At 44.0% G+C, this 13,761-nt stretch overlaps 1 protein-coding gene across 2 annotated transcripts in view; it reads left to right on the forward strand.

Annotated features, from left to right (window-relative positions):
- The window catches only part of grip2b (glutamate receptor interacting protein 2b), a 385,341-nt gene that overhangs the window by 310,493 nt on the left and 61,087 nt on the right, over positions 1-13,761 (forward strand). Inside the window, exons 4-8 of one of the 2 annotated variants that reach the window (XM_055647780.1) lie at positions 488-633; positions 6,675-6,761; positions 8,990-9,065; positions 9,435-9,580; positions 13,245-13,392. In XM_055647780.1, coding sequence (XP_055503755.1) covers positions 488-633; positions 6,675-6,761; positions 8,990-9,065; positions 9,435-9,580; positions 13,245-13,392 — 603 coding nt within the window. Of the gene's footprint in view, positions 1-487; positions 634-6,674; positions 6,762-8,989; positions 9,066-9,434; positions 9,581-9,863; positions 13,393-13,761 lie in introns of those variants that run through there. The other variant, XM_055647779.1, reaches the window with a different exon arrangement.

Here is a 13,761-nt window from a genome sequence, read left to right on the forward strand (position 1 = left end):
TTCAAGATAGCAGAGTCAGGAGATTTGGGGAGAAGGCAGGAACGGATTGTGGATGATCAGCCATGATGACAGTGAATGGTGGTGCTGGCTCGAAGGGCTAAATGGCCTACCCCTGCACCTATTGTCTAGTATCTATATCAGAGGGTGGTTAAGGGGTAACCACATTGCAATAGGTCTGTGTTGCAGATGGAATGGATAGTGTTCGTGGAGATTAATCCTTTCAAGTTATGACGGGAAATATGAGGCTGTGGGACTTTCTCCACATGAGTGCAGCTCCCAGTCAGACTGGTTTATGAATTGGATTGGTAGTAGATGATATCTGGCCCAGATCGGTGCCTGGCAGAGGACAACTCTTGCTGAGGCGCTTAAAAAAGATGGTGTTTCATCATCATAAGAGTAGGCAGTCACAAAACATGACTGTATCCTTTGATTTTTTTTCAGGCAGCCTGGTATTTCTAATAGTAATTGATCCACTTCCTTCTGGCAGGAGTGACCAGTTGAACATCGGAGATTACATCAAATCCGTCAATGGGATTAACCTGACCAAATTGCGGCACGATGAGATTATCAGTCTTCTGAAGAATGTGGGAGAGCGAGTGGTCCTTGAAGTGGAGTACGAGCTTCCCCCTGTTGGTAAGAACCTCTCCAATCATTCGGCCCACTGGTCTCTACAGGACGGAGTGGACTGTACATGGGTATCCTTCCCCCTTTTTTTTATCAAACTCATTTATTCAATTATTTAAGGTCATAAGGCTATAAGGAATAGGAGTAGAAATAGGCCATTCGGCCCATCAAATCTACTCCGCCATTCAATCGTGGCTGATCTATCTCTCTTTCCTAACCCCAATCTCCTGCCTTCTTCCCATACCTCTGACACCTGTACTAATCAAGAATCTATCTATCTCTGCCTTAAAAATATCCGCTGACTTGGCCTCCACATTCTTCTGTGGCAAAGAATTCCACAGATTCACCACCCTCTGACTAAAGATATTTACACAACTTACAATAGTATTTACACAACAAACAATAACAAAACACTGACCACCAAAATACAAAATTGACAAGTATTTATTTCTATTAAACATCAAATTATTATATTACAACCCAGTTCCAGTATACGGTCAATCCCCCTCCATAGTGCCCATGGACACCGCTTGTTCTTTTTCAAGGGATACGCGGGCATGGATGTAACCCTGGAAAGGGGGCATGCGGTCAGCTCGGGCAGAGCCTTCGTCTGCCTGGTGCTGTGACCCATGAATGGCCGGCTTGGCACACTCTTCCCCTTCATGTTACAGTGGTTTAATTGGATCATGATGTTATGTGTCATGAACCTTGCCCCTCTTCCAGGCATCTGTTTCAGTGTAAACCACACCCAGTGCATAGAGATTTATAATGGAAGAGTATCTCCACTCAAGGTCACCATGTGGGTTCAGAGGTTGTAGGCATCTGGCACCACATTGTTGCTGAATATTGACTTCTCTGTGAGATTCCCCAGCCTGCAATGAGAAGGCTGACTCAGTGTGAATTGGCAATTTCATTCAATTGGCTTAGTCCCTGCCTGCCAGAAAGTAACTGACAACATTCACACTTACTTTATATAGGAACTGTATAATCAGCATCCTCTCCTAACCATAGCTAAAAGATAAAATGCTGATGCCTGGTTGACGGCTGTTTCATTGCGACTAAAGTTATTTCAGTGCTCGTAATCCGAGCTGTAGCTAACTCAGTGTTTGTTGGAGCATTACAGAGGGGACTTAATGCTCTCGTTATCCACAGGCCTGCTGCCTGTGCATCCATGTGCCCATGAGGTTTACTCCTGGCAATACTTGAAACTTTTTTGGAGGCAGCAAAAGAATTGGAAATCTCGTGATTCCTTGGAAGGTACTTTCCAAATCTGAATTGTCTTCCAGCTAAAGGGACAAGGGCAGCAAAAGCTCAGGGAAAAACAGGCTTGCCCTCCAAGTCACACACAATGCGACCCACACTTCAAGGGCTGCAGCAGTTCAAGAAGGCAGCTCACCGCTATGTTCTCAAGGGCAACTAGGGATGGGCCATTCAATGCAAATCCCAAATCCCTTGAATGGATACTATTTTTTAAAAAATGAGTATTTGTACTCATGAGTAGGTTTTCATAGGTTTTTATTTTCCTTTTTTTTTCACTTATGTCTTGTAATATTTTTACAGACTTTTTTTCCTTTTTACATCTAACAGAATTTATGTGAAAGTTATTGATAATTTATATATAATCTATATTTTTGTGCATTTGTCCATGTATTTGTGTCGCTGCTTCAAGCAAGGTTTTCATTTTACCTGTACATCACAGCACCTGTGAACATTACAAACTTCACTTGGATCATACCAAAGCTATCACCAATGGGCAAATGGGCAGCCAATAAAAGTGTCAATCCACATCTTGCACTGAAAAACTAACTGCACAATGTGCCAGGCGTCCAAAGATTCCCTCAATAAACCAAGAAACTCTCAGTGTTAACATGAGACACTGTGTAAACATTGGAGTAACTCAGTGGGTCAGGCAGGATCTCTGGAGGCATCGATGGCGTTTTGGGTCAAGACCCTTCTTCAGACCCATCATTGTCTGAAGAAGGTTCCCAACCTGAATCGTCACCTGTCTTTTTACTCCAGAGATACTGCCTGACCCGCTGAGTTACTCCAGCACTTTGTGCCTATCTTTGGCATAAACCAGCATCTGCAGTTCTTTGTTTCTACTATAGTGTGTAAGCATAGTTTGAAATTAACTCCTCAATAAATGTAGGAACAGGCAATTACAAATGAAAAATGACCACTTTGTCAGATGTGGTTGGCAGAGTGTGTTTTGCTTGTCCCAAAGGTGCTTTATATACACGTGGCCCGTTCACTGATTATGATACATGGATCCGAGCCATGCTAGAATGGATTGGACACCTTTGATTTATTGAATGGCATCAGCAGGAGGTAACGGTTCGATTCAGAATTCTTAATTATTTATTACATGATAAAGGAGAGAGCCTTGAGCTTGATCGAGAGATTTAGCTATACCATTCTAAATGCATTGTGCTCATAAATCCGTGTCCCTGGAGTGCAATTAGGCCATTCGGCCCATCGAGTCTACTCTGCCATTCAATCATGGCTGGTCTATCTTTCCCTCTCAACCCCGTTCTCCTGCCTTCTTTCCCGAACCCCCGACACGCATACTATAGACAATAGGCGCAGGAGTCAGCCATTCAGCCTTTCGAGCCAATACCGCCATTCAATGTGATCATGGCTGATCATCCACAATCAGTACCCCGTTCCTGCCTTCTCCCCATATCCTCTGACTCCGCTATTTTTAAGAGTCCTATCTAGCTCTCTCTTGAAATCATCTAGAGAACTGACCTCCACCGCCCTCTGAGGCAGAGAATTCCACAGACTCACAACTCTCTATGTGAAAAAGTGTTTCCTCATCTCTATTCTAAATGCCTTTCCCCTTATTTTTAAACTGTGGCCCCTGGTTCTGGAGTCCCCCAACATCGGGAACATGTTTCCTGCCTCTAGCGTGTCCAGACCCTTAATAATCTTATATGATACAATAAGATACCCTCTCATCCTTCCAAATTCCAGAGTATACAAACCCAGCCGCTCCATTCTCTCAGCATATGCCATCCCGGTAATTAGCCTTGTGAACCTGCGCTGCATTCCTTCAATAGCAAGAATGTCCTTCCTCAAATTAGGGGACCAAAACTGCACACAATACTCCAGATGTTGTCTCACTGGGGCCCTTTACAACTGCAGAAGAACCTCTTTGCTCCTATACTCAATTCCTCTTGTTATGAAGGCCAACATGCCATTCGCTTTCTTCACTGCCTGCTGTGCCTGCATGTTTACTTTTCACTGATGAACAAGGACCCGCAGGTATCGTTGTACTTCCCCCTTTCCCAACTCTACACCATTCAGATAATAACCTGCCTTCCTGTTTTTGCCACCAAAGTGGGTAACCTCACATTTATCCACATTAAACTGCATCTGCCATGCATCTGCCCAACTCACCCGACGTGTCCAAGTCAACCTGCATCCTCATAGCATCCTCCTCACAGTTCACACTGCCACCCAGCTTTATGTCATCTGCAAATTTGCTAATGTCACTTTGAATCCCTTCATCTAAATCATTGATATATTTTGTAAATTGCTGCGGTCCCAGCACCGAGCCTTGCGGTACCCCACTAGTCACTGTCTGCCATTCTGAAAATGACCCATTAATCCCTACTCTTTGTTTCCTCTCTGCCAACCAATTTTCTATCCAGCACTACCCCCAATACCATGTGCCATAATCTCCTATGTGGGACCTTATCAAATGCTTTCTGAAAGTCCAGGTACACTACATCCACTGGCTCCCCCTTGTCCATTTTCCTAGTTACATCCTCAAAAAATTCCAGAAAATTAGTCAAGGCATGATTTCCCCTTCGTAAATCCATGCTGACTTGGACCGATCCTGTTACTGCTATCCGAATGTGCGCTATTTCATCTTTTATGATTGACTCCAGCATCTAATCATGCATCTGTCAATTTCCATCTTAAAAATATCCATTGACTTGGCCTCCACAGCTGTCCGTGGTAAGGAATTCCACAGAATCACCACCCTCTGACTGAATACATTCCTCTTCACCTCCTTTCTAAAGGTAAAGATGCTGCTTGGTAGAAGAAAAATTCAAACATGAACAAATTATTTAAAAATTGGATCTTCTTACATCGAATCAATGATAGTTATAGGGGGGTCTGATTGAAGAAATTATTGATCAGGTGAGTAGATAAAAGCAGATTGTTGTTGGTTGCTAAGGTGATTCAGAAGAGATTTGATGCAGATTATTGATGTAAGGCTGAAAGAACCAATCTTAGAATAGAGGACAGAAGAAGACACTATTGAGAGTGTTTTGAGGTTGTGTAGTTCACATCCTAAGAAAGTGAGCAAACGAGAAATCAACCCGTATTCATCTATATACACCTGCATCCACCTATCACTAACCAGGATAGACACCAAATGCCAGAGTAACTCAATGGGACAGGCAGCATCTCTTGATAGGAATGGATGACATTTCGGGTCAAGACCCTTCTTCAGACTGAGAGTCAGGAGAGAGGACAACGAGAGATATGGAAGCGCAAGGTGTGAAAACGAGAGATCACTCACCAGAGTTTGTCCCACCCCCAACTCTCTTCCAGCTTCCTCCCCCCTACTACAATCAGTCTGAAGAAGGGTTCTGACCCAAAGCGTCACCCATCCTTTTTCTCGAGAGATGCTACCTGCCCACTGAGCTACTCCAGCACGTTGTGTTTTTTGCTGAAGATCCCTGCATATGATGTTCCTTGTGTCTAAACCAGAAAACCAGAAATAACGTATGATGAGCGTTTGATGGCTCTGGGCCTATACTTGCTGGAGTTTAGAAGAATGCGGGGGCATCTCTTTGAAACTTACCAAATGATGAAATGTCTGGATAGAGTGAATGTGGAGAAGATGTTTCCACTCGTGGGGAGTCTGGGACCAAAGGGCATACATCAGAATAAAAGGACATGCCTTTAGAAAGAAAATGAGGAAAAATGTTTTAACCAGAGTGCGATGAATTTGTGGAATTCATTGCCACAGACGGGTGTGGACGTCATGTATTTAGCCATTGTATATTTCAGTTTTGTTTATTGTCACGTGTACCAAGGTAGAGTGAAAAGCCTTTGTTGCATGCTAACCAGTCAGCAGAAATACAATACATGATTACAATTGATCCATTTTCAGTGTATAGATACATGATAAGGGAATGGCGGGACAGGCAGCTTCTCTGGAGAAAAGGAATGGGTGATGTTTCGGGTCAAGACCCTTCTTCACCCAAAACATCACCCATTCCTTCTCTCCAGAGATGCTACCTGTCCCGCCGAGTTACTCCAGCATTTTGTGTCTACCTTCACAAACCAGCATCTGTGTTAACCAGCATCTGTAGTTCTTTCCAACACATGATAAGTCAAAGTCTAATTTATTCATCACATGCACCAACGAAGGTGCAGTGAAATGAATTTACCAGGCAGCAATACACTTAAAGTGAATAATATTTAGTGCTGGAGGAATAGAGATTTAAGAGTGTGGAGCGATTGTAATAAGAGTTTGTAAATCTGCTTCTGTGGCTAACACGTCAATAGTCACCTGGGTTGGGCGCCATCTTGGAAGATGGTTGAATCTTTGCGGCAGTTGATGAGAGTATGGGGAAAATAAACTAAGATTGGTGTTAATGAGTGTAGCACAGACTCAGTGAGCTGGAGGGCCTGTTTTTTTGGTGTCAAACTCAATAACTCTTCTTTCAAACTCCTCAGTAGAATTGAACTAAAAGTGGGATACTATTCCTTGGGTGTTGACCACCCTCTGATAGCTCTCTCTTCATATTCTCTGCCATGACCCTGGTTTGCCTGACAAGCCTGGCCAGGTTCCATCTTCAGTGTTTGCACTCTGATTCACTGAACATCGTTTAATACCAGCACACCATGGGTCTTGGCTATTTTATTCCCTCTCTGTTCCTCAGATATGGGGTGAAAATATAACTGTGGTCTGCTAACTCAGTATTGGCTGAGATTCCCCCTGGTTTGTGTGGTGCAGTGTCAAATCAGGTAAAAACATTGCATTTCTTTCCATGCATTTATTGATCAGAACTTTATTTCCATTCTAGTGCCAGACAACAACGCAAGAATTATTCCAAAGACTGTGGAAATCACACTGTACAAAGAAGGCAACAGCTTTGGTTTTGTGATGAGGGGTTAGTCATTATGTTTTCTACCCGTTTCACTTTCTCCTTCATTTTCTCCTGTTTTTTGGTGATGGTCCACATCAGGGTCTGTCAAGGTATTTGCAATTATATTGTACATCACTGTTCGTTGCAAGAACAGAATTAAATCACTTAGAATAGGGCCTGCTTAGCTGACAAGAATCCTCCACTAAGCAGCAGTTGTAAGGACATGCAAGCAGAAAATAAAATGTTCATCAAACACGATAAGATGCGGTATTTTAAACTTTTTATGCTTTATCTTCACTCCCCTCAGTACATACAAAATTGCTTTACAGCCAATACATTACTTCTGCAGTGGACCTGTTGTTGTGGTATGGGAAATGCAGCAACACGTTTGCAGCCCAGCAAAATCCCACTAATAATGAAATCAAGTTCTTCTTGTAGTGAAGATTGAATATAAGCAGTGCGCTCGAAGAAAATGTCTTGCTTGTGAGATATTGTTGCCATTACTCAGTATCTCACTGTTTAGTTTAGTTGAGTTCCGTTTAGAGATACAGCACAGAAACAGGCCGTTCGGCCCACCGAGTCCACGCCAACCAGCTATCCCTGTACACGAGCACTATCCCACACACTAGGGACAATTTACAATTCTCACTAAAGCAAATTAGCCTGCAAACCTGTCCGTCTTTGGGATGTGGGAGGAAACCGGAGCTCCCGGAGAAAACCCACACTGTCACGGGAAGAACGTACCAGCTCGGTACAGACAGCACCCATAGTGAGGATAGAACCTGGGTCTCTGGCGTGGTGAGGCAGCAACTTTGCCGCTGCGCCACCTGACTAGTGATAGACTTTAACTCACAGTCTCCTGATCCCGGATAACCTCCAAAGCCAAAATTATTGCGTCCCAGAAGTGAGATTTAAGTCTATGATGTTCCGAATCGGAGGCAAATCTGTGTCCTTTTGCTTTCCCTGGCTATGGTTACAGATTCCAGTTGAGTGATGCAGGTGAACTCAGAGATTTCCTAGGTGTGGTTATCACAGGCTAATACCTTCCTCATGGGATACAACAGAGTTTGCAAACACTGCAAAGTCTCATAATTTTTCTGCAACTAATGCTCTTTTTTCACCATCCAGAGGTTATTGACTTCTGCATTCTTTCACGATAAATCTGTTTGGCGTTGAAAACGTTACAACTGAGATAACAGGGAGAAATCATCTCTGGTCACAAGTGCTAAGTAGGAACAAGAACATCACTCACTCATTCTACACCCTTCTGCATAATCAGTCCATTTAAATCAATGCATTTTCTATTTTAACTATTTAAGAATTCGGATATGAGCTTCAATAAGTTGGTGCATTCCCTGCAGACAGCATTTCTGCCTGAGAGGCAAAGGGAAGTAGATGAAAACTACTTGGCATCCCTAGAGCCCCATTAATTCTTGTAGTTGACTCCAGGTGAAATCAGGAGAGTACCCAGCTGTGTTTAGCAATGAGCTTGCCACCTCTTGGTCCATTGCCGAGAACAGATGGAAGGGGTCTCTGTACGTGGTTCATCTCAAATTTACTTACTTGTGCTGGGAGATAGATCTCCATCAAAAACTGGGGTTATTCTTGAAAGCCAGCCACTGCTAAATATTCAAAGGTGGACATGGTATGCACTAAAAATCACTGTAAGGAATCATAATGTTCATAAATTCATGTTTTAGGAGCATATAGGCCATTTGGCCAATCAAGTCTACGCCATAAATTCATGGCTGATCTATCTCCTCCTCTTAACCCCATTCTCCTGCCTTCTTACCAAAACCCTTGATGCCTGACACCCATACTAGTCAAGAATCAATCAATCTCCTTAAAAATACCCATTGCCTTGGCCTTCACAGCTTTCCGTGACAATTAATTCCACAGATTCACCACTCTCTGACTAGAGACATTTCTTCTCATCTCCCTTCTAAAGGTACGTCCTTTTCACAAAAGAAATAGGAAATGTTTAACATCTGTCTCAGGCTAGTAGATTACACTTGCTGTTTTCTTTGTCTCAACAATGGTATGTTTCCAGATTGTCATCCTAATATTCCCTCACTTTCTATGAGGAATTGAGTATCTCTCTTTTCTGATGGATTTGTTTTATCAGGGGCTGGGGAGGGGAAGACTTTGCTGTCTACTTGCTCAGACTAGTTTCTGTGCTGCTGACAGATAATAGCTGATGTGGGAAAAGGAGACTGTCTCATTAAATGAGTTCAATGAATGTTGTGTTGCAGGTGGAGCCCATGAAGACTGGAACAAGTCCCGTGCGCTGGCGGTGACCCATGTGAGGGTTGGTGGACCAGCAGACAGGTAACCTAATGCATCCCCGAGTATCAGGGATGAGAACTACCATGTAAAGCACTTGCTCCTAATCAGACCATTATTGTTCTGCTACATTGCCACCCCTCACTTTGACCCACATGTGATTGTTGTGATGGCACAAGTGGTGGAGAGCTGAAGGGTGTGCTGCCCTTGACCCCACTGATGTGGACAAGGGTAGCTGCCGACTGACGAGTGAGAATGCAGTTGGGAGGAAAGGCCAACCGCAAAGTTCTGAGGGAACTCCCAACACTGGCAGTGTAAGGCCCAATGCAGCAGTGGCCCAATCCATGTCCTCGGTCACAGAAGACAGAAGGAAGTGGCCAAAAGGTATAATATTTCCTTCTGTCACATTTGCAGGGAAGGCACGTTGAAGGTTGGGGACAGATTACTGAGTGTGGATGGGATTCCACTTCACAACGTGAGTCACGGAGAGGCAGCCAGCATCCTGCGGCAGTGTGGCCAGGAAGCCATCTATCAGATCGAATACGATGTCAACATCATGGGTAAGGAGTGCAGAGCCTCGTTGGTGGACTTGTCACTTTTCTGGGTGGCGTTATTCCTCCTGGGAGGGTTACGGATCAAGGGGTTGTACAAGCGTATATTGGCTCAGCTGCCTATTCATGGAATCTTGAAAAACCCAGAGCCGCTGAGCAGGCCGGGACTGTGGGCTGAGATGCGAGATCAAGGACGTATACAGGAGGAGTTGGGGACCAGGACAGATCAGTGGTCTGTCAAAGCTCATCCCTCAGTTACCTCAGTCTCTCCAGTGTAGGACTCAATGGTATTCCCTTCCAGTTTGGTTATCGAAAATAAGTCTTAGTGGTCAGCTTTGCTTACGATTTAACTCTTTCGACCTTCCCATTTGAAGGATGGTACTTTTGATGGTACCACTCTTCCAGTAACTGCGTTAGTGGGTGCTCTGGGTCTGAAGGGGGGCTGGAGGGATGAGAGTTTCCACAGCATCGTGACAGCAGCTGTCAGCTGGAGAGGAGCAAGGAGGGTAAGCCTTGTGAAGTTCACAGAGCAGCCGAGTGTGGCGGGAGACACAGTTTCATTACGTGAATGTGCATGGCTGCCCAGAGAGAGGTACGTTGATGTCTTTCTTTAGTTTGGTAATAAATGGCATCAAAAACACATAAGGCTGACACGAAAGAACAATTACTAAAAATGTAGAGGGTCATAGAGTCATACAACACCAAACCAAGTACTTTGGCCCAACTCGTCCATGCCGACCAAGATGCCCATCTAAGCAAGTCCCATTTACCTGCGTTTGGCTCATATAGAAAATAGGACATAGAAGAGTAGAGACACAAGAGCAGACCCTTCGACCCACAAAGTCTGTGCCAAACATGAAGTCAAGACCATCTCTGATCAACCTGTGCATAATCCATATCATAGAAACATAGAAACATATCCTTCCAATCCCTGCAACTGGGCACAAAGTAACAGGAATAAGGTCCTAGTTTGCCCAATCTCTCTCTCTATAGCTCAAGCCCTCAAGTCCTGGCAATATCCTCATAAAACTCGTAGAGAATAAATGAGTTCAACTGTTCGTAGGACAATATATGTATGTACAATGGACTTTTGAATTTAATAATATTATGGAATGTCATTCGTATGTAGGGGTGTGCATGTTGGGCATTCATAACCTTGGAATAATTCCATGTCTGTTGATTAATGGCAGATTATCCATCTATTACATTGACCTGGTATGTCTCTCCACACACCGCCTGACCTGTTGAGTTCCTCAAGCATTATCTGCTATTTTTCCAGTCTGTCTATGATTTTTGCCCATCTATCCCAAAGAAAAAGAGCACAGGTGATTATGCATGTCAAAGACCCCAATTGGATCAATACAAAACTGAAACTCTTTCTTTTTTAAGTATTGATCCAGTTCTCTCAGAAAAGTTAATTAAATCCACTTTTGCATCTTTTTAGGTGACACATTCGAGATTGGTGTGTTTCTTTTCTTTACAAGGCCGTTGGTTCCTTAGCCATTCAGCTTATAACTGTGCCCAGTTGCTGACACTTCTTGGACCACTGTCCCCAAGTTATCCAATCAGATCTGTGTGTGACTTTGGACACCACTGACCAATTCCCCTCAGCATCCACTGCTTCAGGGGAACCACCCCAGATTCTCCTGTCATTCCACCTTGACCCAGTGCCTTTCCAGGAGGTCTCGACATCCTTCCTCAGTCGAGGTGTCTGGAATTAGTCTTAATACACTAGCTGACCACAATCGTGGCTTGTTTTAGAAATGCTAACAAGCAGCATTGCTTTTGTTTGCTTCGAACGGTTTTCTAAAACCCCTGCCACAATCTAAAATGTTGGTAAGCAAAGCCCAAGACCTTTTGTCGAAGTAATGTGTACCAGTTAGCTTTACGTTGCTTCTCCTCATCCTTCTGCCCCACGTTAAGCACTTTCACGGGACTCTCTGATGAATTTTGACTGTATATCTATTCATTTGCGAGTCTATGTGTTCTTTTACATCTTGTTACCGCCCAACACACGTTATTCATATCAGCAATCAACTTCCAAATTGTGCCGTGTATCATGAAAATGTAGCCATCTGAAGAGACCCTTCTACAGACTACAGTGTGGGAAACACCCATTGCTCAATATTTAATTCTGACTATTGTGGACTACCTTCCAATCCAAGAAACATCAAATTCATTTCATACTGAGACCCTCCATCTGCAGATCAATTAACATCCACTGATGCCTTGAGGTCCACAGTGTACTACTCTTCAGTTTGGAAAAAACACATTGACCATAATGAACTGTCCTCCTACCCAGAAAACTGCCTTGTCCACTGTTCTGTTGCTGTTCATCGTGTAGCACTTTAAGGCCTGGGGTAAAACCACTGCCACCAACTGAATAACAAACAGTATATTTCTTACCATCCTGGGTAACAACCCCTGCCCTGTTCTACATCAATGCACACAGTTCATCACTGAGTAATCTAAGAAACAACTGTTGTCCATTTTTCTAATACAGACTATAATAATTGTTCAGTGGTGTCCAGTACTTCCCACTAATCCAATACTAATGACTAGAAAGCCTGCAACAGAATGGGAAATAACAATCACCCTCACAGTAATTGCCTTCCAGATTATAAAATAACTATACTTCCAAAATGTGCACCCTGAATAGGTGGCCATTTATGTTTGTAGTGTTTCTGGAGTCACATGATCAAGGTTAAGCAGGTGGGAGGCACAGCAGGTAGTGCTACTGACTCACCACAGACCTGGTCCAATCCTGATCCCAGTGTAGGGTTTTGAAGATCTTCCACATGGATTTCCTCCAGATTCTCTGGTTTCTTTCCACGTCCCAAAGATGTGCAGGTTGGTAGGTCAATTAGCAGTGTTAATTACCTTAAAGAGTAGTTGAACGGTAGAATCTCAGAAGAGTGGATGGGAATGTGTGGAGAATCATCATCATCATCATCAACATCATGGTTGAAAACATCAACAAACATGGTGCATTACAACGCTATGTACGACAGTGATCGCAACTTCTACTGAAGTGTGGATGGCCGTTGGATCGCTAGGAACTCATCTGCCCTTGTTTTTGGTCCTGCTGGGGGTCCACAGCCCCCTTCTCACCTGGCAAACCAGGTGGGGGAGACGGTTTAGTCGCCGGCGATCCGACCATGGAGCAGGTAGCACGGGATTACATGGTACCCAATGCAGGGGAACTCCCCCCGATCTGACCTGAAAATGCGGAGAATAAGAAAGTGAATGTAGAGTTAGTGTAAATGGTCAACATGGACTCGTGGGACGAAGTGCCTGTTTCTGCTCTGTATTTCTATGACTTGATCAGAATTAATTTGTTGTTCCACAACAAATGTTATTTTACTCAGGAAAAAGCATTTGATCTTAGGATTTGGAAAGCAGGTGAAAGGCTGGGTGAAGCAGGTAGAAAATAACAATAAGATAAAGTTGGTGATGGTGCCTCACTGGCAGGATAGGAAGCATTGAGTAGGAATAAAATGCTGGTAACACTCAGCAGGTCAGGCAGTATCTGCAGAGGGAAGAAACAGAGACCTCGCTTCATGTGCGGGGCCCTTTGTCAGAACCATGACGTTGATCTTCGACACTGCGGAGGACGTGGACAGTATGAGAGAAGCAGCCCTGTGGTTACGGCAGTGGCCGTTCTGTCTTACAGATTCCGTCATCAATTCTTCTGGTCCTTTGCTCGTGGAAATCACAAAAACTCCAGGCTGCCCTCTTGGGATATCGCTGTCCAGCGGGATGCATTGCAACAAGCACGTCATCATCCTCGACAAGATCAAAGCGGCCAGCATCGTAGACAGGTTTGTGACCTCCCGTCTCAGTAAGAACCTTGGCTATGGAAACCAGGCTCACTCAGTCACACCACTTGGCTCTGAGTCTGATGGGTTGCCCTCGGAAATCTTGAGCACCACCTCCACTGAATGCAGTGCAGGACTGAAGAGTGCAACCTGTTAAAGGTGGGCTCTGTCCGATGAAATGAGGAGCCAAGACCTTGTGTATCCTAAATTAGGCGAGATTACTTTAGCAAAGAGCGGGGTAGTTCTCCCTGGAGATGAGAAAACTGGGGTTCTGCAAATCTGAAATAAAAACAAAAAATGCTGGAAGCACTCAGCAGGTCAAGCTGCATCTGTGGAGAGAGAAACAGAGCTAACCTTTTGGCTTGAAGACCT

This window comes from Leucoraja erinacea, chromosome 16 (assembly GCF_028641065.1).
Source record: "Leucoraja erinacea ecotype New England chromosome 16, Leri_hhj_1, whole genome shotgun sequence".
Classification (NCBI taxonomy): domain Eukaryota; kingdom Metazoa; phylum Chordata; class Chondrichthyes; order Rajiformes; family Rajidae; genus Leucoraja; species Leucoraja erinaceus.